The sequence below is a fragment of the Oncorhynchus nerka genome, linkage group LG1, assembly GCF_034236695.1.
Source record: "Oncorhynchus nerka isolate Pitt River linkage group LG1, Oner_Uvic_2.0, whole genome shotgun sequence".
Lineage (NCBI taxonomy): Eukaryota > Metazoa > Chordata > Actinopteri > Salmoniformes > Salmonidae > Oncorhynchus > Oncorhynchus nerka.
This window is the reverse complement of record NC_088396.1, coordinates 16705277-16733244: the sequence shown is the minus strand read 5'-3', so window position 1 is coordinate 16733244 and position 27968 is coordinate 16705277. Positions and strand designations below refer to the sequence as shown.

The following is a 27968-nucleotide window of genomic DNA, read 5'->3' as shown; positions in this document are numbered from 1 at the left end:
TCAAATTCATATTCAATGGTTCAAAACTTAGACTCACCCTTCTTCAGTCGCGCATCCGCTAGTGTGCGCTGTTGCCTTTTGGAAAAAACTTGGCTTCAATGCCATGTCGTGTGAGGCGCTCAATGTGGATCCTAATATGGGACATTTTAGATACAATCTGATGTACACTATGATACATTTTCACATTTGGAATATTTGTATTTCACTTGTATTGATTTAACAAAACCACATGTAGAAAATAGTCGTGCATGTTGTGGCGACTTTTTTTTGTTTTGTGTGTGTGGGGGGGTCTTTTTATAATAATGTAGGAATTTCATCAAGTGTTCCAATGTGAGAGGTTGGCTATTACAGATAATGATCAAATGCTCATATCCCCTGGTTATTATACTATTTGACCTATAGTATGATAAAGGCTAGGCCTATACATAATGTTGCCTGAAGTGATGTTTTCAGCGCACTGAGTAAGTGTCACGCATAGCCTATTGCACTTTATTTTAAAGACCGTTTTTTAGATAAAATATCCGTCTTGGTCAATGCACTCGGCCTATTGATACAATATAACGTGATTCGACTGCTTTCTCCAATTCTATTCCATTAGCTAATACTGCTGTTTTGCAGTTGAACCAGTTGCCGAGCTGCTTCGTTTGATTGACAGGAGTATTCCTATTGACTTTCGGAGAGCTGCCCAATGAACATAAACGTGGGCGGAGTCACTGTAAAACCAGCTCTGCCAAATATTCCGAGTCGCGATCACTTGCAGTTACTTGCAATCCAGGCTCGGCGCTGCATTCAAGCATCCCCACGTTTTCGCCAAGCATTTCATTCGGATCTGCAGGATTCAGCCCACAGCAATTATTTTGCAACCGAAACGGACGCATAGTATGATAACTTTCATTTGAGTTGATTTGGTTTCTTTTATTTTTGTTCATTCGATATCATCGTTTTTTCTTTATTTTTCTACTCTCATCCACAGTTCATTTGCAACCAGTTTACACACCACCAGCTCAAAGGGGAATACTATACCTCGAGCCGTTCTCTCTCTTGTCTGCTGCTATTCGAGAGAAGCTCGCGCACTTTGGATTGGTACCTTGGCTGGTTTACCTAGAACCCGACAAACTGGGGATTTAATAGGCTATTTGCGTCTGCGCTTGTGGAAGTGGACATCGGCGGCGACACGGGTCGCCTTTCTGTTGTAAGGAATGTACCCGGTGCTAAGGTCTGCTCACTGAGGGAGAATATCAACGCGCTCTCTTCTCGACTCTCTGTATGAAAGACTGCGGTGCGCCTCTGGTTTTGTATTCCCGAGGAGCTCTTATAAAGGGACTAAGTCGGCACCAGGTCCTTCCTTGGAGATGCTCTATATTTGATCGGCGTACGCATTTGCTTCTTCGTCCCTTTTTAGCTTATTTGATCGGGATATAGAGTCTAATTGCCTCGGTCATTCTCTTGTGCGTTTCACGTCTCTTTTTTGGACATATCATTTCGGAACGGATTGTGACCCTCCCTGAAGACAACAATAATGGGGGACTCGATGTGGAGATATTATTTTGGAGTTTTGTTTATTGCGTGCAAGGTGAACTTGTCCCGGGCGATAATTCTGGAGTCCATATATTGGAACACAACAAATACCAAGTAAGTGAAGCACGCGTCGTCCACACTCATTGAACACGGGAAAAATATGTCAAAAAATACACTATTTAGCGCTGTCCGTGACATTTGTAAATAAGACTTGTGACGTTATTTAATTACAAAGGTTTCTATAGAAATAGGCTGCCTGACATGATAGGTGTAATACTCTTAACGTATAAAGTGATAGAACAGCTCATTGATATCCATTTTAATGGGGTGATTTTGCTTGGAGATGCCGGTTTGCGCTGACGGACGCGCACAGGATGATGGTGGTAACGTACGCTATAGGCGATGTTGATAGTGAGATGATGAACGCTAGGTATTTAGAAGATTCTTAGTTTTCGTGTGTCTTCTGTAGATGGCATCGCGTTAAATTGTGCACACCAGGGAGAACGGATTGCTTTTCAACAAGATGTGGTTATAGCATGTTGAGCCAAACTGATTTTGGAATTAATATTACGCCCCACTTTCGGTCAATAATAGTCAGGCCTACTTCACCGAATTATGGAAAATCGTACAATTTAAATAATTTGAATTCAAATGGAAGGCATATGATGAAGCCTTTTCATTGTGTATCTTCATGTGCTTCCATTTTCCGCACTAAATGGAATACACGACATTATACAGTCAATTTGGATAGCCTATTAAATACATCATTGGCTTTTTAACCCAATGTTATTAGCCTTTATCAAAATAAATGTTCACATGAGGCCTTATTTTAATGATAAATTATTCACAGAAAGTTGGTTCATATTTGTTGACATTAGTTTTAGTCGACGTAGCTGTTCTATGGGCCACATTTTTTGGTTTGGTAGGCCTAACTACAGTAGGGGCTACAGTAGGGGCCCCGTCCAAATGAATACTTGGTATTTCATTAAGTATCTACTTAATGTACCAATTTCATAATATGGGATGAAATATGATAGTGTAGTCACAACTATTGAACTGAAAACGTTAAGGGCAGAAGGCCTATATCCCCTTTTAACTTGTGGTCTCATTTGCAACCATCACTAACTCTAGTCAGCCCCATGAAAATGGAATTTAACCGGACAGAAAATAGCCCCCAGAGTTGAATTATGCATTAAACATTGCAACCTCAGACGGGGAATTTCAGAGGGTCAAACCCCAATGGGTGGGCTCTCCTCTTTGTGCCCATTTCGTCACGGCGAAACTCGAACTCGCTTAATAATTTAACTTTTGGCTTCAATTCAACAAGGATCTTGCAAATATAGCCTAACTATCCCCCCTAAACAGGCATAGATAAGTAAATATGAAACAAGTGCTATCGGGAACGTTACGACAGAAAGTCTAACAGGTGTCCATTGTTACTATTTCTTAATGATTGATAATCACCTTTTTATGAATGCGCGCTCTCTCCTTTATCAGATTGTGGATTCACCTCTGTGAGTTCTGATGGCGTTGTTGGCCTTATTGCTGTACTATTTATCGTCGGAATTTATTAGAGGATTTCGGCTTGTACCTCTTCCTAATGAAGAGTTGCTCCGCATGCATAGATTGGTGTCTGGCTTTTGCATGTAGGCTTTTCTGGCCGTGGAATGATGGCGGAAACAACCGTTTGCACTCGGCAGGAATGATGATGATCATGAAGAAGGATTGGCAGAAGTCGTTATCATTGAATCGCCTATAAATCACTACCAAATACGTATATATATATATATATATATTTTTTTCTCTTTCGATGTTATACAATATTTACTGTACATGTTTTGAAATCATTACACCAGCCTCGAGTGTGTGAGATGGAGATACAAGGTTGCACAGAAGTATGAGACGCACTCGCAGTGGTTATGCTCTTAGATCACCGTTTGGAGTTGAGTGGGTCTGTAGCGCGGATGCGAGACGATTGATGCGAATAGGCTACACCAAGTCGCAATGACACATGCTTTGCATTAAGCGTTTGCAGGTTCATGTTTATTGGGATGAATCTTGTCCTGGAGGCAGAGCTAAAAGCGGGGTTTTCTAGATAGGCCAGCCGCAAAGTCAAAATTGGTGACACACCACTCGAAGCGTAGTGTGAATTTATTTAGGCCAACTTTTAACCTTCCACCGTGGCACGTTGTTGTCTATTGAGGGTAAAAACATCATCAATAAAATACATGATTAATTGTTAAAATCATCAAATAATGATAATACAATAGCCTAACTAATAAATGGTTGGCACATGCTTAGCCTATACGTATGTCAAAGCCTATTCTAATCTATTTGATGTTTTTAGCAGGCCCAGACCTCCACAACACATGCATATATAGGCCTGTGTGCTTTTAGAAATAGCCTATCTTTTACTTTCTGTAAAGGGGACGTTCTAAACGGAACACATGCCACATTTATAGCAGCAAAAGCATGCCTTTCAAATTGCTATGTGTAATTTAATGTCACTCTTCTTTTTGAAAATAGCCCCAGAAAGTGTCTACCCTCGAAGCAAGTATAGGCCTTTGCTGGGCCCACAAAGACAGCGGGCATTCCACTGAATTAGCGTGTGTTCTAGAGTTGGAATGAGCGTGTTTGCACATTCTTTACGTTCTGTCTGGGTGATGAGTTCAAAGCTAATGATCAGGTCAGGGGACGTTATTCTCTGGTCATATACTAACCCTTTGACCCTGAGTAGCCTAATTCAACTTTGCTATATTCTGCTGGCAGAAGTACAACGTTAAATACATTTTACATCATTGGAATAGGCCTACCTAGTCATATGGGATCAAACTGTCGAGTGGGCCTTGAAATACAGCCTCTAACTGTATTTTGAATGCCTAATCTAATTATCTCTCTATTGACGTTTTTAAATGTGCTATAAGATTGTCATGAAAGATACCGGTTACATAAAACATTTTACTTTATTGTCATTAAAACATTTATTTATATTTAATTTTATTCAATGATATGCCTTTCTCAATAAAGAATCTTTGATTTTCAAGTCCAATAAGTTGAACAGAGCCTCTCTCCCTAGTAGTTTGAGTAGTTTTCTTCTTTAGTATTCCTTGCCTTGCCTTTAGGCCAGTCCAATGGCTTTGTGTGTAGGCTGAGAGAGTGGAGAAGACCGGAGCTATGCTATGCTATTCTCTCTCTCTCTCTCTCTCTCTCTCTCTCTCTCTCTCTCTCCTCACACCATAGGGCCCTCAGTGTGTCGATTTAAACCTCATTGTTGTTTACGCTTTACTACTTTACTACTGATGCCTGAGCCTCCCCAGAAAGACTAGCGCCCCTACTCCCCCATGCCATGGCCACCCCCCTGCCTCCTTCCTCTAGTAATCCATTTTGTAGTTGGGTGCGAGAAACAAAAGGGAGGCCTGCTTTACACGGTTTATGTGAGGGAACGGTCCCTCTTCTCCAGTGCAGTTCATTAAGAGATTACATAGAACCCCGGGCCTTTGTAGCAGGCAGGCAGGCACAGTCCTTTTGTGAATGGGGGAGAAAGGGGGAGGGATGGGGGAGGGAGGGGAAGGGGGCATAGAGATGTAGATCCATCATGAATGAGTGACGAGGGCAGGCTGAATGTTGTAATGCTGCCCTCCTTCTTCCCCACCCCATCTCGCCCTCTACCATTTTACCCCATCACGATCTACCCAGGGAGTCCCCACTGATTTTGTCTATTCCCCCCTTCTATCTCTCTCAAAGGAAAGAAAATACAAAAAAAATCCCCTTGTTTTAATTTAGCTCTGTCTATCGGGGAAGGGTGGGTCGGGTTTGGGCTGGGATTGCAAAATGGAGAAAATGGAAAGAAAAGGAAAAGGGGAGTCGAGAAAGAGAGGGATTGTGGGGGGGGGGGGGGGGAAGAGGTAGGGTTCAATAGACAGGTCTCCCATGACAACGCCCAGAAGAAAAGTTGATGATTAAGGTCGCATTCATGAAAGTCGGAGGGAGGGAAAGGGAAAGAGATTGAGAGAAAGAGAGGATAAGCAAGAAGGAGAGAAGCATGGGCCCCTACACTGTAAAAATAAATAAATTCAATGTACAATTGTAAGGCGCCCAGCTGCGATAGGATCGGAGGGTGCTTAACAAAAGGTTTATGTGAAAATTGTGTTGAGCAAACTCAAGGTCCAATTGCAGCTGGTTGCCTTATAGTTGTATGTTTTCATATACACATGTAGGGGCCGTGGGGTAATTATGGGTGGGCTGAGGAGGGCCCCATAGGCCTGGATTAGTGGATGAAAGTTAGGGCCGAAGGCAGAGAGACATAGAGGGAGAGGGGGGGGGGTAGGGTGGCAGTCTACTGAGGAAGGATAAAGACCGCTGTCCCCTCGGCCGACAAAGGGCGAAGAGGTTACAGCGTGGGTGGATTAACCCCTGCTATCCCCTGTCTTGTCTCATTGTCCCCCTAGACTACTTCATATCCATAGTGGGCCGATGATTAAAAGTCAAACACTGCTGTATCCCTCTCGCCTTCCCACTGTGTCGTCTTCCATCGTTCTATATTCCTCTCCTTTGTTATCCTCCCTCTTTTCAGGGCTTTCTTAGAACTCTGGGATTGAGGAGCCGAGGCTATTGGGACGGGATTATGTCTTGGCTGTCATCATGGTGGTGTTTGTGTTCTTGGCAGGCCACACAAATAGCTTGTCCGGGATTTAAGAAAGATACGTAGAAAGATAGAGAGAGAGAGAAGAAATGTAGGATTTAGAGAGAGAGAAAGCGAGATAGAAGGGGTGAGAAAGATAGAAATGAAGGATAGATCTTACAAGTTTTTACTGGCAGCAGATGGGACGGTCATAACCCCAAGGAAGCAGAAACACCAACCTCCCCGGCCCGAAACCTCAACCCCATCCTCCCACGGCACCCCTAAAAAAGACACCAAAGTTGAAAGAGAGAGAAAGGGGGATAAGATATATGAGGAAAACAGATGTCAGCTCGTTGATTTACTGTCAAGCCCCTTTTCGTGTCTCACCCACCTGTGCTCCGGCTCTTGTTTTTTGTCACGTATCCTTGGAGTGAGTAAGTGAGAGAGTGAAAGAGAGAGAGAGAGAGAGAGAGAGAGCTGTAGTAAGAGCAGGCACCTGTGGCTATTCTCACCTCTGCACCAAATGGAGTGACAGTAGGTTTATAGGAGAGCCGCCTGCCCGAACTGAGGCAGCACTCTTACTTTTGCTTTTACCCACATTGTGACTTTTCTCCAGGCGGCGGCGAGCCCAACACCAGTCGTTTTAGACAGGGTCGAATGTAATTCAAGAACAAACGTAATAGAGTAGAGGGGTATAGGAGGGGTTGTGATCACTTTTGTTCTGTTTTTCCTGAGGTGGGCGCTGTTGTGCCTATTCTCCGGACCCTGTATGTCACGGGTAGGCCCGCAGACGTACACGCACGTATGCACAAACACACACTCCATGCCCACAGGGTTGGACTTAGGTTTCTGCTTTATGTCCATGCACACAAACCATCACGTATGCACACTCACACACTCTCCTGTCCCCCTCACCTCTCCATCCCCACACTTTTTCTCTATGGCCCGGCCGCTGTGATTATAGCAGGTCATAATGTATGTGTGGAGGCCCATGGTGGGCTTGTTAACAGCAGTACAGCCAAGTGATAAACACCGTAATAGTGGCCCTCGTACAGCACTCTGATTGGCCCTTCCACATGAAGCACAGCCCTGGAAATATTTATGACCCACCGAACCTCAGTCACTCACAGGGACAAATGGCAAATGGGGGAGGGGAGAGGGGAGGGAGAGGAGGAGGGGTGAAGGGGCAAGTGTGCCTTAAAGCGAGGGTTAAAGCCATTTACACAAGACGCTAGGACAGGCTTTTACTTGTTTACCCCCCTCCCTCCGTTTTTCCCCCTTCTCTCCATCACACCATTCGCCCTCCATCCACTCGCTCTCTCTCCCGTTGGTCTGTACCCGGGGTGTGAGAGATGCAGCTGTTGAGCGGTGGCTGTCATGACTGTGTTGAGGTGCAGAGCAGGCGGAGCTGTAATGTCTGGTTCTGTCTCCTCACCCGTCTAGGTGACCTTGCCTACCTGGTGTTTTGTTCTAATGGCTGCCAGTGGGAGGGACAGGGTGTGTGTTACAAACAGATACCTCCGCACAGGACACCCCAGGGAGGGGGTGATGGAGGGATACAAAAGAATGAGTGTATAAGCAGGCAATTTCTCCCGTTTTTCTTTTCTAATTTTCTCTATATCGCCCCCCCCTCCGTTTTGAAATGTAACTGTCTCAGAGTAAGACCGTTCTTTCTCTCTCTGTGTCTTTCTGCACTCTGCGAAGGCAGATCTCCATTTTGAATTAAAATTCTGAGAAGGAAAAGGACGAGGTCGAATAGCCTACTGTGTGTGTGTGTGTGTGTGTGTGTGTGTGTGTGTGTTTGGTCGGGTGTTTGACAGAAGACATTTGTGTGAGTGTGTGTTTGTCTTTCTCTGTGTGAGTGAGTGTGGAGGTGTTTATATTCATCTCCTGAAGGTACAACTCCCTGTGAGATAGCTTTCATGCAGTCAAACCACTCGTATTAAAGGGAAGTTAAGTGGTTCCGTGAGAATGCTGTATGTTGCTGACTCCGATTGTCAGTAGAGGTTCTAATGAAGTCTCGAAACAGACTACGTCATTGTGTGTGTGAATGTGTGTGTGTGTTTGAATGTGTGTCGGCGTGCACGTTTCCTTGTGTGTGAAGGGAGTGGACAGAGGGAGGGAGGAGAAGTCTCACCTCCTCACCTTCGTACGCAAACACACAGTCACACAGTCATACAGTCATACGCACAGGTGGGCAGTGACTGTTTCCTCGATCCTGACTATCCAAACAAGGGACAAACAGAGCAAGGAGATAGATAAGGAAGTAGAGGGAGGGAGGGAGGTAGGGAGGGGGGAGAGAGAGATAGTGATCTGATGTCTAGCTGTTTGTGCAGTAGTGTTTTCATTAAGTCCATGACGCCCTCCGCACCAGCCACAGGCTTTAGCCATGCTAGATCAGCCATGGAGATAAACGCCTCAACACTTACTTCCCTGGCCCGTCAACTCTCTCTCTCTCTCTCTCACATGCACACACACACACACAATAATTGTTCTACATATCTCTCAGCTCTACAATCATATCTCCATTTTCCATTCCTCATCCCTGAAGCCACTGTAGGCCTTTCTCCTTTGGCTCTCCCTATCTCATTCTCCCCCTGTAGTAGTGTGATGATACTACATCCATACATTTAGTCTCCCATCAGCTCCGTCTCTCTCTGGGCTCTCAGTGGACATGCTGTACTATACCGCTGCTGAGTAGCGCCCCAGGGGACACACAGCACTCTCTCGCCCTAGATAAGCACACTGGCCATGTGTGCATGCAACTGTGCACATGGGGTGTTTGTGTGTGTGAGAGACAGAGACAAATAGATATGACAGATGTAGGATCTCAATTTGATCTCCATGTTGCAGGATAACGTCCCGCGATGCCGGAAATGTACAACTTGCTCAAAAAGTATTCTATAGTTTGAAACTTCCACTTGATTTTCCTACAGAAATGCTATTATAATCCACATAATAATTCACATTTCGTGTTGCTGCAGGATTATTTTCCTGCTGTATCAAACTGGCTCAAATTAAGATCCCAGATCAGTATGTGATTGTGTGTGTTTGTTTCAGAAAGAGTGGGTATAGTTAGCCTGTAAATAGTGATTGTCTGTAGCATTGCTCTGCAGTTTGCACTGTTAGTATTCCTTATGACTGTCTGTTAATTGTAATATAGTCTGAGTACAATGGTTGCCACCATTCCCCTGCGTACAAATTCCTCAACCTTGCTCATGCTTTTGTAGTCAGGGAAAATATGTGTGTGTATATGTGTGTTCCCCTCCATTGGGAGAGAAGTGCTGTATTTTAGGCTTTATAATCACCCTTGATGGCCTAGTCTCAACTCCTCATGCGCTCTCTGAGGGGTCAGAGGTGACTGAAGATAATGAGCCCTCTGCCAGCACAATCCAACACACAACCCAAGGAGCTGAGAAGGGAGGGAGAGAAATTGGGAGGGCGGGAGTGAGAAATGAAAGCAAAAGCGACCCCTGGAGACTGTGTGTGTCCCTCTCTAGCTCCCCATATAGACCCCATATAGACCCAACAGTAGGGTCAAAGTATTGGGACCCCCCTCCAGAGGTTAACACAACACTGTGTCAGATAGACCCAAGCCAATGGATAAGATTTCAAATACAGTAGTACTCAGATAAAAATAAAAAAAACAAGGGGTCCTCAGCATTTAAGCCTATTCTGTACATGTCCTTATAGCTATTCACATTCAACTGGATTTAACTGTATTCTTTATCTTTGCTCTGCCACTCTCATGCCCCCCCCCTCCAGTATTTTGGATAGAACCTGTTGTACTTCAAGGATAACATTGGAAAACATTTCCTTTCTCATTCAAGCACGGGGCCCGATTAGTTAACACCATGAATTGAGGTAGCGCCTCCGACTGTGTACGGAGAGGAGAGAAGAGGAAAGCCAGTCAGGGAATGCTGGAGGGGGCTCTCCACTAAGCTCCTAAACTTTCATGTTTTGCATTTAGGGGGGAATTTACCTCAGAGGGTAGGTGGATGAAACTCCACCAGTGAAAGTAGGCCTGTGAACAGGCCTCTAGGCATTGTGTGTGTGGTGTGAATGTCTGTGTGAAAAGTTGTCTTATTTTATTATGAGCAAGATCTTCCTCATTTGTACACGGGGGCGTTCAGTATCGCCAACATCTCCCTGATAGTGTGTAGGAGCTTTATCTCTTTGTCTTCTCGTCCTTTATCGGTGTAATTACGCGTTCCCTCCATCGCGGCCAGATCAGTGTTAAACACTTCTTTGACTTTGTCCTGAAATATTGGGGTCACTTCTGTCGAAACAACTGCTATACACTGTCATTATCTTTCATCGTCGCTTGGATTGATGAAGCTAATTAGTAATTAACTCATCAATAATTCAACTGACTTTGCCTTCTTTTGGGGAAAGGAACATTCATTAACGTGCACAAATACTGAATACCTAATGAATTAGAACTAGAGGTCAATTGTTGACCGTATCGAACTGGTTTTTACCCCCCCCCCCCCCATCTCTCCCTCTCCTTCCCCCCCTCTCCTTCCCTCTCCCATCTCTTTCTCTCCAGATTCGTGCCAGGGCAGGGCCTGGTGTTATATCCTCAGATCGGAGATAAGTTGGACATAGTGTGCCCGCGGGTGGATGGAGGGGTGCGTGATGGGGTGGAGTATTACAAGATCCACATGGTTCCCAGGGAGCAGCTGGAGAGCTGCACCATCACCAAGGCTGACACACCACTGCTCAACTGTGACAAGCCTGACCAGGATGTCAAGTTCACACTCAAGTTTCAGGAGTTCAGCCCCAACCTGTGGGGCCTGGAGTTCTTCAGAGGGAAAGACTACTACATCATCTGTAAGTGCCTCATAGTAACACATATATAAGCGCATTTCCTTTTCTGTTTTTACTCATAGCTGTTTGATAGCCAATCACACTTAGCTATTGCTGTTGCTAGGCAAAGATTACAGATTTTTGGTTTCCAGTTCTTGTGTGATCATGGCTAGGGTGCCTTGCTACTAGGGTGTCTTCATACTTTGTGATGCTGTGACAACCCCCTGGTTTTAAAAGATGGGTGTTGGACTGAACCATCTGTGGTGTGCTGACGGGGGGGGGGGCAGCACCATCTGGGTGGCTCTGCCACTGCCATCTGTGGGCTGTCAAACCAGGGGAGGGCCCTCTTTCTGACTGACTGGAGAGGGGGAGAGGATGGAAGAGAAGGAAAGGAGGGTTAGCATTTATACGTTGAACGAATAGAAACTGTTTCCCAGTCAGCTTAGTAAATAGAGCCCTCTAAGTTTGCAGATGGAACACGTTTTTATGCAAGCTAGCCATGTCAGTAGCCTGTAGTGGAGGCAAGTAAATATAGTTTGTGTTGAACTATTCTTCAGACACCCACACGTGCAAAGTGTTAGGTAAACAGTCACAGTTCAATATGTTATGCCAGGGTCACAGACACATGGGTTGTGTTCTCTAACAGCAGGCTAGGCTTTGAACGTCTCACCTCTGACAGTCTGTTACGTTAAGATAAACTGTAAAGGACCCAATGAGCTGACACACACACACACACACACACACACACACACACACACACACACACACACACACACACACACACACACACACACACACACACACACACAGCTGTATAAACAGGTCTGTGTGTGATGGTAGGGTTGATGGGGGGACTACAAAGGGTTGATCAAACTCCCTCAGTAGCTACCTGCAGGGCAGAGAGAGAGGGTGATGCAGAGCGAGACCACCCCCCCCCACCTCTACAGCAGCCACTACACAGTACAGTACAGCCGCCTGCCTCAACACAGCGTTCATTATTAATGAGGCTATGCTGCTGTTTATTCATCCTGCGTCTCCAATGCTGCTTATGATCACACTCTGGGATGAGCCCAGCACATCTCTCTATTTGGCTTCCACAGCTAGGGCTGTGTAGGAAAAAAGTAAACACAAACACATACATAGTAACGTTTACGCACGCACACACACACACACACACACACACACACACACACACACACACACACACACACACACACACACACACACACACACACACACACACACACACACACACACACACAGTACACGGCTATGTCAACAAAGCCCTCTCTATCTATCCATTTCTCTGTCAGTCCTCTCTATCGCACAGAAACTCTCTCAGTTCAGAGTTCAAATTGACACACTCACACCATTTCTCCTCTCAAACAACAGCACACTCAATCAGGCTTGCAAGCCGATTAGATTAGAGGGAGAGGGAGGGAGGGATGGAAAGAGATAGTGTGTGTGTGTGTGTGTGTGTGTGTGTGTGTGTGTGTGTGTGTGTGTGTGTGTGTGTGTGTGTGTGTGTGTGTGTGTGTGTGTGAGAGAGAAAGAGAGATGAGAGAGAAGTTCTATTTAAACTTTCTTTTAAGAAAAGGAAGAAAATCCAATTTTGCTGCACTTGCAGATTCATGGTGCCCCCCCATGCCCCATCCCTCCCATCTCTCCTGTTCTTTTTTTACCCAGATGCTAATGTATAGCCGGGAGAGAGAAAGGGGCCATTTCTCCAGCCGAGCATGGGTTCACATAGCTGTTAATTGCCTCTTGTTCAGTAGCATGGTAGCTAGCTAGAGGCTTGCAGCTGGAAAAGCAAGAAGGCAAGGCAGAACTGCACTGCAGCATGTATATACATACAGTAGGTAGATAACACAGCCTCCGCTTCACAAGCCCGAGCACCGGGGCCAGAGAAGAACAAGGAGGAATGGAGGGATGAATGTGAGTGTGTGTAGGAGGGAAGAAGGAGAGTAGGTTTGTGCTTGCTAAATGTGGGTATGTGAATGACTTCTGCTGGGTATTTTGCCTTTGTCTATTTGGTGTGAGATCTTAAATAGACAAAGGCTATTTTCGACAACCATTTTTTATAACTATGTGTGACTGTGTGTTTTGTATTTTGTGTGTGTGTATGTCCATATGTTCTTCAGTAAAAATGCATCGAGCTGTGACCAATTCCGCCTCGGAAAAATGTGACCGTGTCTGTGAGACTGTGTGTTTGTGTGTTTTGTGTGTGTGTGTGCGTGTGGCATAAGTTGTGCAGTAAAAATGCATCGAACTGTGACCAATTCCGCCTCGGAAAAGTTCACTTGGGATTCTCATTGGGTTTTTGGTGGTGAGCGGCACTCAATAAGTAATTAATTAAAGAGTGTTTAATCCTGATTTCTGCTTTTAATCAGTTTGGCCCACATCAATGGGATCTCTGAATCAACCGAATGGATTAGCTCTGCCTAGCTGTGTTTAGCTCAGACACAGACTCAAGGGGAACGTCCCTTCAGGCTCTTTTCAAACAACTGTGACATTAGCTCTTCGATTTGTGTCTCAAATAATGTTTTGGATTTAAACACATCACAACCGGCCTCTCATAAACTAAACGTGACCCACTCTTATTGAGTACGGATCCATGCGGACCATAATACGATTATTGTGGATAGTCAGATTTATATAATCGTTTGTTTTAAAACATTGACATGCTTTGCAAGAGGAACGACGTCCCTAAAAGTCCTGTTTGCATGGGCACATCTGAAATCAGGCCGCCTGATTGCACTTAAAGACACAGAAAATGGCCAATCAAAAATAAACGTTCTACCACAGCGGCCGTGGAGTTTTTGTGACGCCTATTTGATTGAGTTTCGGACATTTGTGTGTTTGTCCATGAAAACACTTTTCTAAGATGCATATTTTCAAAACTCCCTTCACTCGCGGCATGAGAGGGAGGCTTGCATGCGGACACGTGAGCAGATCAAATCAAATACACCACTTGAACGGCAATTAAGCCGTTTACGTGTCCTAGTAATTCAAGGGATTGCTCATGAAACCAGATGTTTTAATAGACGAATGCTTACTTTACTTCGATTATGATACGCAGAATAAGGTGTTTACATGACTAATGTCCTACTCGGCCTATTGCCATAATCAGTTTAATATGGAATTATTAGTGTGCACGTAGTTGATTGCCAGTGTAGTTGTGCATATTCTCAGCATGGTCACACCAGATCCAATGCAGCATTAGATGTTTGTCCAGGTCCCCAGAGATGCCTTTTGCATGCATACAATTTCAATACCGTTCACTGGGAGATTATTATTTTAACCCTATCATTAACCTGAAAGGAAAACTCCTCCCCAAAAACGATCTTTTGGTATTTGTTTCATTAATCCATTGTTAATACAGTGGGACTCAAGTCAGCAAAATGCATCATACGGGGCCAGATTTCTGCATTTTGAAAGCTACATTGTTACACTATGTGCGTATTTGCTGTACTCTGTGTGTGTGTATGTGTGTGTTTGTGTGGGTTGTGTTTTTCCTGCCGGAGAATGCACTATTTTACGTGTGTGTGTGTGTGTGTGTGTGTGTGTGTGTATATGTATGCCTTCTAGAGCAGCATACTCGCTATGAGCTGGGCTACAATGCTGCTTCAGTTGGAGGCAGATGAGCTTGATGTGATTGTGGTAGGCAGCATTGCCTGCAGCAGGGAACTTAGTGAGCAAGATGATTACATGAGCTAAATAGGGAGGGGAGCAGGGATGGAGGGAGGGATGGGGGGGGTGAGACAGAGAGAGACAGAGAGCAAGAGAGAGACAGAATATTTGACTGAATTTATGGAGCTGCATGGGGGAATTCCATTAAGATTTTAATCACCTATTTGTCAGTCAAAATAGAAAATAGATTTTTAAAAAACAAACTATTCTCAGTCTCTATTATATGCATGCAATGAGGGGATTTCCTACTGTCGTAACTTCGCTCCAACCTCTCAACCGTAGGACAGTATGTGCACACAGACAGATGATGGTTTGGGGGATTGGTTGCCACATGGGCCACACGTATTGATGAAAAGTGAATATTTTTGAAGTCGCTCTGGATGAATGTCTGATTAATGACTATATTATTACATTACCATATTAAGACATCAGAGGAGCGGCGGAGGGGGGGGGGGCTGAGATGTGATGGGAGGGTTTAGGGAGGGGGGTTGGTATATGTTTGGGTTGACCCTGCCTTTCCCCGGCCTGTTCTGGGGGTTCACGGTGGGCCTGAATGAGAGGTTGCCCCCTCTGTCGCAGTAGATTAAGGTACACAGCACTGACTAGCGCTAACTAGCCCACAACCCCAGCGCCATGACGATGGCTTCATGCTCCATAGCAAGTAGAGAGAGCGTCATTTATGCCATAGCTGAATCTCTCTCTCTCACTCTACCTCTCTCTCTTTACTGCTCTAACTCTCTCTCTCTCTCTCTCTCTCTCTCTCTCTCTCTCTCTCTCTCGCTCTATTTCTGTGTTTTGATGGCTCCTCATTGGCTCAGAGTGGTGTGTTAATTATGCTCACTCACACGCACAGAGGGGGTTTGTTACTAGGAGCTGTATTAGCCGGGCGGGGAAATTGAGTTAAGTGCTGAAAGTCTGTATCCTCGGTCTTGATTGAAACACACAATTGAATAGCGCTCATTAAAGAGGCAGATTCTTTTTTTTCAGTCTCCTGATTTGATCAAAACAAATAAATGGAGTTAAGGGGCTGAATGATTGACGATAGCCTTTGAAGTATCGGTGCTATTGAGACAAAGGGAGGTAGTTGTAGTGTGTGGTTGAGAGATGAGAATTAGGAGAGTTTGGGATATTTATGGCAGTGCTATTTCTGTTGGTTACTGTTTCACACACACTAAAAAAGCCTTCAAAAGCAATGAATGTTTGGCCACACTTACTGCTGTATGTTGTGAGTTTGTGTTGGTGTGTGTATTGCTGTTTGAGAGTATGTGTTTGTGTGTCGTCTAAATTGGTCGTGGGTGTGTGAGACCTGTCACTTCTATCCGCTGAGGTGATTTGCCATTTTCAGGGTGGGATTTCTCTTGATCAGTCATCTCCCTCGGTGGTTTGTTTGTGTGTGTGTGTGTGCGCACGCAGTGAATTTGTGGCTTAACACAGAATGCTTTGGAAGTGCTCTGAAAGGAACTAGCCTCAGCAAACGTGCAAACCTGAGTGAGAGCTAAAAGAGTTAGCATGACAAAATGGACTCCTAAATCTGCAAGGACATTTGAGTGAATGTGGCCTGAAGGAAAAGTGACACGTCACATCTCTCTCTCGTCCTCTCCATCTCTCACTCTTTTTTCTTTCTCTGGGCTAGGTCGAGCAGCAGCCGAACCACTCTCTCATCTTTGGGCATGATGGAGTAATCTTTCTTTTCCTCTCTCTCTCTCTCTCTCTCTCTCTCTCTCTCTCTGCCAAGCTAAGTCTTATCTGCTCTCTGTAAGGCGCTGGTGGTGGAAGAAAATCCATTTGTGAGGGGCATGTATGAGCGAAGTCTATCCTCCCTGACGTTCCTTTAGCACAGGGATTACAGCTAGCAGCTAGCTTTTCCTGCCAAACAGCCCAGTTCAGAGTAACGAGGCAGTCAGGTAGCCATGCAGGCCAGTCAGAAATCCCATTCTGTTCATAACCAGTTCATTGCTGCTAGCCTCCAGCCCCTGCCATACTGCCGAGGAAGCCAACTAGGGGGTAGGTTGTGTTCTTTTAGCTCAGAAGGAATGAATATTCACCCAGAGACTGATCAGTTGTGTGTGTTTTTGTATTAATGGTTAAGGTATGGAGTTGGGGAGGATGAGCTGATCCTAGAGCTGTGCCTATGGACCACTACTTTTAGCAGCCTATGTTGTCACGTTTTTATAGGGGGTAGACTGTGTGTTGTGTGTGTTGGTGGTGCAATGGGGTTGTGTAGTAGTGGCTGAGGAGAGAGGGGGCACCTTGGAGGTATTGGAGGGACAGAAGACCGAGATATACCTGCTCTTACAGTTCATCCTGAGACCTCAGGCCTGCACCCTGTCCTGCTATCCACAAACAAGCACATGCACACACCCATGCACGCACGCAAACTCACTCACTCACCCACACACACACACGTACGCGCAAACACACACATTGTCATTATCTCATAATGAGGAAAAGGCAGGATAACACAAACAGAGCTATGTAACGCATATTACACCATTGTGTGTGTGTACACCCCCCCCCCCCCCATAACACACACACACAAGAACGCACAAGGTTTTAAGATGCTTTGCACATAATGTGCTTGTCGTCCCACCACAAAAATCCATAGGTTGGCTTGAGAGAGGGAGAAAGAGCGAGCGAGTGAGAGATAGAAAGGAAAAACACAGTCCTTGAAAACATGCTCCTTGTGTCGGTCCATTTCCATCCCAGGCCAAAATGTTCGTATAAAAGTGATTGAAGTTGAGGAATGTAAAAAAACAAACAGAGCTGAAGAAAGTGGTGGGCAGTACAGAGCTGAAGAAAGTGGTGGGCAGTACAGAGCTGAAGAAAGTGGTGGGCAGTACAGAGCTGAAGAAAGTGGTGGGCAGTACAGAGCTGAAGAAAGCGGTGGGCAGTACAGAGCTGAAGAAAGTGGTGGGCAGTACAGAGCTGAAGAAAGTGGTGGGCAGTACAGAGCTGAAGAAAGTGGTGGGCAGTACAGAGCTGAAGAAAGTGGTGGGCAGTACAGAGCTGAATTTTTTTCCAACGCTGATTCCGAAGGGATAGCACAGAAGCACCTGCTTTTAAATTCCCTTCCGGTTGATGAAAAGGCTTTGGCGCGAGGAGGTGTGGGTGGGAGAGATGGGGACAGGGGTGAGGGGCAAGGCGGGTGAGGGGGTAGGAGGGAGGGAGCAGGCTGTGAGGCGCCTGTCTTCTTGCGGAGGGGAGTGGTGTAGTGAGAGAGAGAGAGAGAGAGAGAGAAAGAGAGGGCATTGGACAGAGGGAGGGAGTTTAGAGAGAGAGGATCGGGAGGGGGAACATTGAATGCGGGCCACTGCACGCTGGCAGGAGGCCAACCCGCTAAACCCTGGCTGCTCGTTAGCCTCTGTGTTACTGACCTGATAGATCACAAGCCCCCTCTCTCAACCCCCCCATGCCAGGTGCAGCGCTACCCACTGCCTCTAGGGGCAGCAGAGGGACTGAGAGAGAAAAGGCCCAGGAAGTGAGGGACTGGGAGAGAATAGGCTGAAGCAGGGAGGCTTTGGGAGAGAATAGGCCCAGGAAGTGAGAGACTGGGAGAGAATAGGCTGAAGCAGGGAGGCTTTGGGAGAGAATAGGCCCAGGAAGTGAGGGACTGGGAGAGAATAGGCTGAAGCAGGGAGGCTTTGGGAGAGAATAGGCCCAGGCAGGGAGGTCCAGTGTGAAATCAGTATGGAGGTCCATGCCATGGCTATATCCACAGAGCAGCACTCACTGCTTATAGTGTAGCTAGTCACAGTCGACTGATTCTGCCCATGGGCGTGCAAGGCTACATCTGTATACAGCGTTTTAATGTTATTTCCTAATCTGCTTTTCTGTCTTTAAAAGTCCTCCCAGCATCTGTTTAGGGGCCCATTTTGTTCCTCTATCACATGTGGGAAGTCTTTCGCCTCCCTCATCTCCGCTCTCCGACATCTGCTCACCGCTGCTCGGCGCTCCCCAAAACACAGTGTTTAGTGCACCACTTCTGCGGCTCTTGCCGCTGTTTAAACAGCTTCTCAAACCCTTTAAGCTCTTTTATATTTAAGGGTTACTGAAATATTTAGCACCTCCATCCCATTCCCTCGGTTGTTTTCACTGCCTTTTCATCTCGCCTTCAACGGAGAAAAAAAAAGCCCACTTGACTTTCCTGCGATTGTTTATTTCCCTCTCTTTTATTAATCATTAATTTCCTCCTGTTTCTTCTTCTTCTCTATACCCTTCAGCAGGTTTCGGTTAGAGGGGAGTGTTTGAGAGTTGTATTTGCGGCAGTTGGTTCTTCTAATACCACTGTAGCATTCTCCAGAGTGTCGTACGTGTTAATGTCCTGTTAGCCACCGTAGAGTTTCCTGTGTCCCAGCACCTATTGTTCCTGTCCCGTTGTCTCCGTCTCCGTCTCTCTCTCTCTCTCTCTCTGTCTCCGTAACTGGCTGTTCCACTGGGCCAGTCAGCTCAGTTAGAGATATTACAAACACAATTACTCAAGCTAATTGACTTTGGAGGCGTGGGCTACGTGGAATATTCTGGCAGCAGTTTGTGGTGACTGGGGTGGCGAGGGGATGGATTGTGACTTTATTAAAAAGAAATCACTCGCTCGTTAGGGGCTTTCAACGTTTCCCTGACATCTTTCAAATGTGGCTGTACAGCCGTAATGTACAAGACAGACGTAATGTACATGTCACTGTACTGTTATTTTGCTGTTTGCGATGATGTTAGCACAGTGGCTAATGCTAACTCCCCCTCTCTCTCTCTCAGCAACATCAAATGGCACAATGGAGGGCCTGGAGAACCAGGAAGGAGGGGTGTGCAAGATGAAGTCCATGAAGATAATCATGAAAGTGGGACAAAGTGAGTGTTACTCCTCCATTCAAACGACATTTGTAAGTGTATGTGAGTGCTGGTGGCGTATAGTTATAAACAGATAACCATACACTCTGACAGAATGTGTGAAAATTGTATGAGGACCGTATTTGCATAACACACAGTAAGGTTATCTGAGGCATTGTTAGGTATTTCATTATTCAGCCCAATAGCCTCCATGACACTTACGACAGACAAAGAGAGAGAGAGAGAGGGGGTGGGCCTCCAGGTTTAACCCTATCCTTACCCCTAAAACCTATCCTTAACCCTAGAAATAGCATTTGACCTTTTGGGGACGAGCAAAATGTCCCCAGTTGACCAAATGTCCCCAGTTGACATACACACGCACACACACACACACCACATCTGTCCTCTGTGGCGACACCCGCCGCCCGGCACCTGCCGGTAATTAATGACCATGATTATTCATAAATCAGTTGCCTCGCCACCCAATGGGGTAATTTCCTGAGGTTGCCATCCACAACAGCAGCAGCTCACTAAAAACTGCTGAAGGTCAGGGAATTAATCAGGAGTGCTCCGTTTCATTAAGAGCAGCGCTGCGTGCACACACACACACACACACACACACACACACACACACACACACACACACACACACACACACACACACACACACACAGACACAGACGCGCACACACACACACACACGCACACACTCACACAAAAACACGCGCAATCATGCTACACACACACTGCGCGAGACATATGCACAGCACACACACACAACAAAGACATGTGCAAGCATGCTACACACACACTGCGCGAGACACACCCACACACACACACACACACACACACACACACACACACACACACACACACACACACACACACACACACACACACACACACACACACACACACACACACACAGTGAAAGTGAATCATCCATGTCCATTGTGTCTGATAGTTGTGTTCCTTATCTATGTCTTTCAGATCCCTCTGACCCTATCTCACCCAAAGACTACCCCACCAGATACCCTCCCAAGCACCCCGACAAGGAGTCATACAAACCAAACGAAGTGCTGGAGAAGAAAGGTAAGGTCTACCTTTCTAAGACAGTTTCGGTAAAAGCAGGTTGAGACTGTCTGTGAGCATGTGTGTGAGTGTGTGTGAGTGTGAGTGAGTGTGTGTGAGTGTGTGAGTATGTGTGTGTGAGTGTGAGTGTGGGTAAGCGTAGGAAGTATAGGTCAGCAATTTTTCTCCTGGTAATTGAAAGTTGCCTATAAAACTGATAGGCATCTCTGCTGGGCTCCCAAACTTACAGTATCTCCATCCCCGCCCCACTTCCTGTCCGCAAAGTGAAATTTTCAGGAAAATGATCCAATCGCCATCCAACATATTACCGGCCTCGGAGCACAGACTCACGCTTGTTCTCCTCACACACACGCACGCACACACCGACCGCTCTTATCTCTCCTATTAAATAGCAGTTCAAATCTCCAAAGAAAACCAGACCCGCAATTTCCCCAATGAACTTTATTTTGAGGGGGAAAAAATCAGTCGAGGAGTGAAAACAAGCTGACCTATATAAACGCTGCTGCGGCGGAGGCGTAGAGACGCTCACTGCCCTGTTACCGAGGGCGCGGCTCCTTTAGCCCCACCTTTCTGTGTTCACACTCAAATCCCTCTGACAACCGGCACACAAATCTGCCAGCGCGCCACTAAATCCGTGTTGGCACCCCAATCTGCAGACCTCAGCATCTTCTCCCCTCCCTTTTCACCTCATCCCTCCTCTCCGGCTCGGAACAGGAGCATATGGGCGTCAGTGGTTTGAGAAAAGTGTCTGAGGCAGCATAATCCCCTTGTAAAACAACGGAAGGGTACCTGCGTTGGGCCCACTGCCATCCACCATAGCTCCAGCACTAGCCCTCAGGGGATTGGAGGTAGACAGGGAGACACAGTAATCCTGCTTCCCAGGCCCCTATCCTAGGGGGGAAGTGAACCGACCTGTCCTTGAGTCCTGGATGTATACAATAATCGTTGTTATTAATAGAGATGACACAGCTTGCTTGGGTTTTACAGTGAATGTGGCTTCATCGTATAATACTATCAACTTCCTTGTGGACTTAGTCGTAAGTACAAAAGGAATGGCTCTACATTCATTTTGACCATGTTTTTCATTGACATGCTACTGCATTGAAAACCCACTTCAGCCATTTTGTGCTATGTGGGACTGTGCTGTGTCGTAGCTCCAAGGCCGTAGTGACCACCAGCTGTGTTTGAATAGACCAGAGATCGAATGTGACCTTAAGGGGAGAGCTGTGTGAAAGGAGCCCTTACTCTCTGGTCATTGTGCTCCGTCCGCCTGCCTTTCACCTTCACTCTGACATAATGAAGATGGAGGGGGAGAGGGAGGGAGAGAGAGAGAATGGAAAGATAAAACTGGAAGGAGACCCCTAATCCTTCTACGACCCCACCCTCGCTTTCTCCATTCTCCCTCCCTCCATGCCACTCTCAATCTGTATGACCTGACACTCTGTTTCAGGAAGGATTTCACTCACTCTGTTTCTCTTTTCTCCCTTCTTCTCCTCTCAGGTCCGTCGTACAGGGAGGGTGAGGGCGACCAAGGGACGGGCGGGAAATCCTCAAGTGTCATCGGCTCCGAAGTGGCCCTGTTTGCCGGCATCGCCTCGGGCAGCGTTATCTTCATCATCATCATCATCATGCTGGTCGTGCTGCTGCTCAAGTACCGGCGGCGGCACCGCAAGCACTCGCCACAGCACGCCACCGCGCTGTCCCTCAGCACACTGGCCACGCCCAAACGGGGCGGCAGCGGCAACAACAACGGCTCGGAGCCCAGTGACATCATCATCCCGCTCAGGACTGCAGACAGCGTCTTCTGCCCGCATTACGAGAAAGTCAGCGGGGACTACGGTCACCCGGTGTACATTGTTCAGGAGATGCCCCCCCAGAGCCCTGCCAACATCTACTACAAGGTCTGAGCTCAGCTCCACCCCCCTTCCCCCCAGGCACCGCCCCCCCCCCCCCAGAACGCTCTATCTCTCCTTCCTTCCCCACATCTCTGTTGTTTTTCTTGTTGAACTTTACTATTCCTGTTATTATTCTTCGTTGTTGGGATTCATTGGAGAACTTACAGAGTAAAGCTGCTGCTGCTCTCTGGGGCTTTTTGGGGATCCCTCCTCTCCGCTCCTCTCCTCTAACAGTAGCTCTCTGTTTCTTTGCGCACTACGACTGACGCTGGGGGATCCGAGCGCGTGTGTTTGTGTGTGGACAGACGGACGGACGGACGGAGAGACAGAAAGACGCACCCACGCGTTTGTTTTGAAATAGGATGGACAGATGGAGAGAAAAAGAGGAGAAGGGGGAGGAGTCGATATCCTACCCTGGTTTTCTCCCTGAGAGAGACTATTGCTGGGGAAGAGACAAAGGAGGGAGAATGAGAGGGATGGCAGAGAGATTAGAAGAGGAAAAGGAAGGAAGGGCCCGACCATGAACTCATGTCAGTAATGTCAGTCAGTCCCTCTCCTCATTGGCCAGAGACACTTTGTGGATTAAATGACGGAAGAGGGAGAAAAAAACAGGGGGATTTGGAAATATCCACTCTGGGACTTTCCTGATTGACACAAGGACATCACCCACTCACCCTACCACCCACTCACCCACTCTCACTCATTGTGAACTGTTCAGGTCCTCGTACTAGTTACAGCCCACTTTTCCCTCATTGTCTGAAGACACCTTTTACTTTCTAGCGTCAAGATTCATTAAAGTTGTTACTTGAAAAAAAAAGGTTTGTAAAAGAACATGATTCCTTTTCGTAGTGTCATATTGTTGGTTCATTTCTGGTTTTCATTGCTGGTATTGTTGAACTTGCGCAGATATATATATTTTTTTGTGATGTGGTATTGTCGCAGCTCATGTCGTGATGGTGTATGTGGTGTATGCACACACACACACACACACACACACACACACACACACACACACACACACACACACACACACACACACACACACACACACACACACACACACACACACACACCCTGCAACCCAGGACTGGGAGAGCAGAGAGCAGGACATAAAGAGGGAGAAGAAGATGAGGGGTTTTATGTGAGCTCCACCCTGTCAGGGTATAGGGTGCCCATTATACCCCCTCTGTGGGGTCAGGGCTAGCCAGGTGGCTTCTGGGAAGGGTGTGGGAGCTAAGCGAACAATAGAGCAGCACTTTTAACCCCCCTGATATCCCTCCACCCAGGCAGTCAGTCACAGAGAGGGAGAGAGTGGCAGTGGTAGTGTGAGTGAGTGAGTGAGTGAGAGAGAGAGAGAGAGAGAGTGAGAGAAGGTGAGAGAGAGAGACTGTATCCCTTCAGTAAAGGGATCACAGTAGCGAGGGCTGGCTTGAATTTTCCACAGATAGGACTTTACAACATGAAGAGGTGTTAATTAAACTGGAAGTACAGGCAATCAGATATCCCAACCTGCTTACTGCTGCAGTTTCCGAGACATTGAAGAAAGGTAAAGATAAGAGAGTCCCAGGTCTAGTTGAGTTTAACCCAGCCGCTGGCTAAAACAGCTCTAGGTACTGTATTGTCTGCTCCCAGGGGCAGCAAGGGCCCCGGAGGCCCCCAAAGGGCCCAAACAGGTGGACTGGTGCTCTCATTCTCAACTTTTAAAAAGCACAGGGACATCAAAGCGCATTGTCACTGTTTTTCAAGCATCATCTTTAGCATTTCCTTATTGTGAGTTTTTGATTATTATCATTTTTTGTAACAAAATAGGTGTACATTTTAAAGGAGGACATTTGAAAACACAAAAAAGGAAGGCAAAAAAACATCTGAAAAAAAAGCAGAATCTATTTATGATGGACACAGAGCACAGGTGTTGTCAGAAAGGCGGTAATGAGAAGTTAACGTTAATATATTATGGTATAAAAGTGCACATTATGCAAGCTAGGGTTTTGATGACTTGATATCTATTTCACCCATAATGTCCCACCTTTTCATCAACTCCCACCCAAATGGCTGCCTTATTTCCAGATATTCAGGGCTAGGGCCTGGGAAGGGGACAGGGAGGGCAGCCTGGACGCATGTCACGAAGGGGAGAGGAGGTTGTTGGACCCAAAATAGCATAACCGGGTGCACGAGGCTGACCAGCAGTATATCCCACACTCCACTGTAGCATCTCCCAAAGGACCATGGGAAGATTCCCACGATTACCCTGTGCCCCCTTCCCCCTCACTACCACGTGGTAGTGTTTTCTCTGTGTGTGAGAGTGAGTGTGTGTGTGTGTACCTCTTCTTGAGCAAGTCCAGTGAGACAGATATTTGCCTGTTTATTCACATACGTGAAAACACTGACTAAAGAAAACGAGAACTAGATTGTGACTTAGACCACACCCCAAACATGTATCTGCTCACTACCAACATTCTCATTAGTTCATTAAGAACATCAAATTTCACCGAAAAAGCCAAGCCTTGTATGATACAAGGTTTGTGCCTCTAAGAGGCTACAAAATCTGCAATATGCAATTTTTCTTTATTTTTTTAAGAATTGAGAGAAACCTACACCTATGGAAAGTGTTCTTAAACCACTGAGAGATGTAACAACAAACTAAACTAAACAAAACTAGCAAAGTACGTCACACGAGCCTGCTGTTAGGTTTTCATTTGTAGTATTATTTTAAACATTTTTTTTTTTTTTTTTTTTTTACTGTGTGCCGTAGTTCCAAGGTAAACTGTGAAAAAAGAAACATTTTCAAAATGAAATGCACCTGGACAGTTATTTAAGAAATAGCGAAAAACACTAGGAATCACAAACAAATTGCTGTTTAGTTGCTGTCTGTCTGCGGCAGAATATGACAATCTTATTAGTTTCTTTGAATCTGATGTCCTTATCCTAGCTAACGTACAACTGATATCCTCCTAACATTACTGGGTAGATTTTCTGTCTTGTTATATGGATGAAATATCGCGGCAATGTTGAGAGAATGTTAGTAACCTGGCTAGGAAAAGTACTTCAGGCTACTGTAAAATGCCTTGCTCGTATTGGTCAGCCCTTGGTCACCTGACTCAGTAATTTTGCACCGTTCTTCTGTAGGTAAGAAACTGTAAATACATTCATGTTTGTATTGTATATGGATCCTGGGTTGTTACGATAGCCTTATTCACCTTTTTAGGAAAGTAAATGAAAAAAAAAATGAAAAAACAGAATACACTTCAGTAAAACAGAGCATACTACTTTTTTTGGTAAATAGCTTGTGTAAATATTGACAAGAACCCAATAAAACATTTTTTTTAATAAACTCTTAAAGTAAGATGTTTTGTATAAAATTTCAATTTTTTGCTATGTATTTTAGCTAGCGCTCGTTGGAAAGCCCCGTGTCCTCCCACTCCCTCCCCTTTTGCACTGTTTCCATGGAAATTTGGTTTTAAAAAAAATTGAGAAAAAGTTGCCAAACCGACTGCTGCATATTCGTGCCATAAGTGTGTACCATAAATATTTATTGAATTCGTTTTTTTTCTTCTGTTTTTGATTTGATTTCTGTCCAGTTTTTAAGTAACACAGTATTATGATTGCGTTGTTCATTTGTCTCCCTGGTTTCTTTAGTCTGTTTTGATAGGTTTCCAGGTGGCTGTATCTGTAGCCCCTCCCCTTGCAGTTTAAGATGGCCAGACCGTTGAAATGGTTAAACATTCAAAAACAGAAAGAAATTAAAGTGAGGAAAAATGACACACATTCCACCAGTCTGTTACGAACTGAAAATGTTTTTCAATAAAATGTTTTTCCTATGGACATGCCGTCTGTCTGTATTTATGTCTGAAATAGATGGATTTTATGAACATGTGGATCTCTACAGGACATCACACTATGCAAGACTTGTGGTTACAATATGGTCTGTCAATGTTAATATAAGCATTGAGACAATTACATATTCGTGTGTAGTTGCTAGGGAAAAAGTAATGTGTTTCTCTATGTTGTGTGTCTGCAAATGTATTTTCATTGTCTGAGTATGTTTATGTCCAGGCCAATATTTCTATATACTGTTAGAATGCAGCAGTATCCCTGTACATGTCAGTAGACGGACACACACACACACACACACAATCTCTCTCTCTCTCTCACACACACGCACACACACACACACACACACACACACACACACACACACACACACACACACACACACACACACACACACACACACACACACACACACACACACACACACACACACACACACACAGTTGTATAGGTGTGGTCCTCTGCTCTGCTCCCTGTACAGGGTGGTCCATTGTGTGTTAGCTAGGGGTGATGATGTCAAAGCGGGGCTGTGATTAAGGGGGCCTCTCGGCTCCCAGCGGGGGACACTGGCTCTCTGGAATAGGCCCAACAGCTCAACAGCCTAGTGCAGACCAGACCAGCCACTGCCCTGCCTGGGCCAAGTCTAAACTAGGGGCTGGAGTATTCCAAACCCAGCCACTGTCCTCCATCTAGCTACATATGTCACCATTGCTACTGCCTAGGACCCGAACACCAAATAGATTCCTGTGTCGAGGTCAAAATCTCCATAAATCAGCAACTGGTCAAGGTTAATAATAGCACATCCTGGATTACTGTGCTGTGTGCAACATATCACAATCCATTCACTAGTCTAGGCCTATATAACTGTGCAATAGCCAGCTTTCTGGCAAACTCTTACTTTACAGTATATCATTCAAATGTTTCTTATGCTTGTGTGGGGTTTCCCTTAAATGTTGATCCAAAAGCTGTAACAGAGGAGGATTACTGTTGATGGGGGGGTGAACAAAGCGAGAAAACAAATCAAGCCTCCAATCGTCCCTCGTCCCTCTGTCACGGTGGTCCGTCATCATCTTAACGCACTGATTGCCAAAAGTTAAGATGTTTTTCATTTAAAGTTTCCCTTACATCTCTTCTCTCTCAAGCCGGGGACCACAGAGGGCTGTGGAGGGGTGACGAGGTATTGCGATGCTTCAATATGGTTTTAACTCAAGGAAGGTTTCTGGTTCATTTTAGGGGAAGAGGCTGAAGCTCTGTGTGCATCTGTAATTTATTAATTTGATTTGTCACATACGTCTAATACAGGTGTAGACCATACCGTGAAATGCTTACTTCCAAACCCTTAACCGACAATGCAGTTCATGAAAGAGTTAGGAAAATGTTTACTAAATATATATATTTTTTAAATTAACAAACATTTCACAATAAAATAACAATAATGAGGATATATAAAGGGGTACTGGTACCGAGTCAATGTGTGAGGGTACAGGTTAGTCGAGGTAATTTGTACATGTAGGGAGGGGTAAAATGACTATGCATAGAGTGTGGAGTGTGATTGAGATTGCATCATCTGTGGATCTGTTGGGGCGGTATGCAAATTTGAGTAGGTCAAGAGTTCCGGGACGATGCTGTTGATGTGAGCCATGACCAGCCTTTCAAAGCAGTACATGGCTACCGATGTGAGTGCTACGGTT

The 27968-nt window shown here is 45.6% G+C and overlaps 1 protein-coding gene across 1 annotated transcript; it reads left to right on the top strand.

Annotated features, from left to right (window-relative positions):
* Positions 1 to 777: 777 nt before the first annotated feature.
* efnb2a (ephrin-B2a) lies at positions 778 to 26268 on the top strand. The gene is made up of 5 exons (XM_029627162.2): positions 778 to 1632; positions 10689 to 10972; positions 19388 to 19480; positions 20450 to 20551; positions 22052 to 26268. The coding sequence occupies exons 1-5, from the start codon at positions 1520 to 1522 to the stop codon at positions 22456 to 22458; spliced, it is 999 nt and encodes a 332-aa protein (XP_029483022.1). The 5' UTR covers positions 778 to 1519; the 3' UTR covers positions 22459 to 26268.
* The last annotated feature ends 1700 nt before the right edge of the window (positions 26269 to 27968 follow it).

What these genes read in the sequence shown, in the direction of transcription:
- efnb2a (XM_029627162.2), top strand. Translation starts at nt 1,520, where the DNA reads ATGGGGGACTCGATGTGGAGATATTATTTTGGAGTTTTGTTTATTGCG. An exon ending in AATCATGAAAGTGGGACAAA is followed by an intron (nt 19,481 to 20,449) that starts GTGAGTGTTACT and finishes TATGTCTTTCAG; the next exon opens with ATCCCTCTGACCCTATCTCA. An exon ending in CGAAGTGCTGGAGAAGAAAG is followed by an intron (nt 20,552 to 22,051) that starts GTAAGGTCTACC and finishes TTCTCCTCTCAG; the next exon opens with GTCCGTCGTACAGGGAGGGT.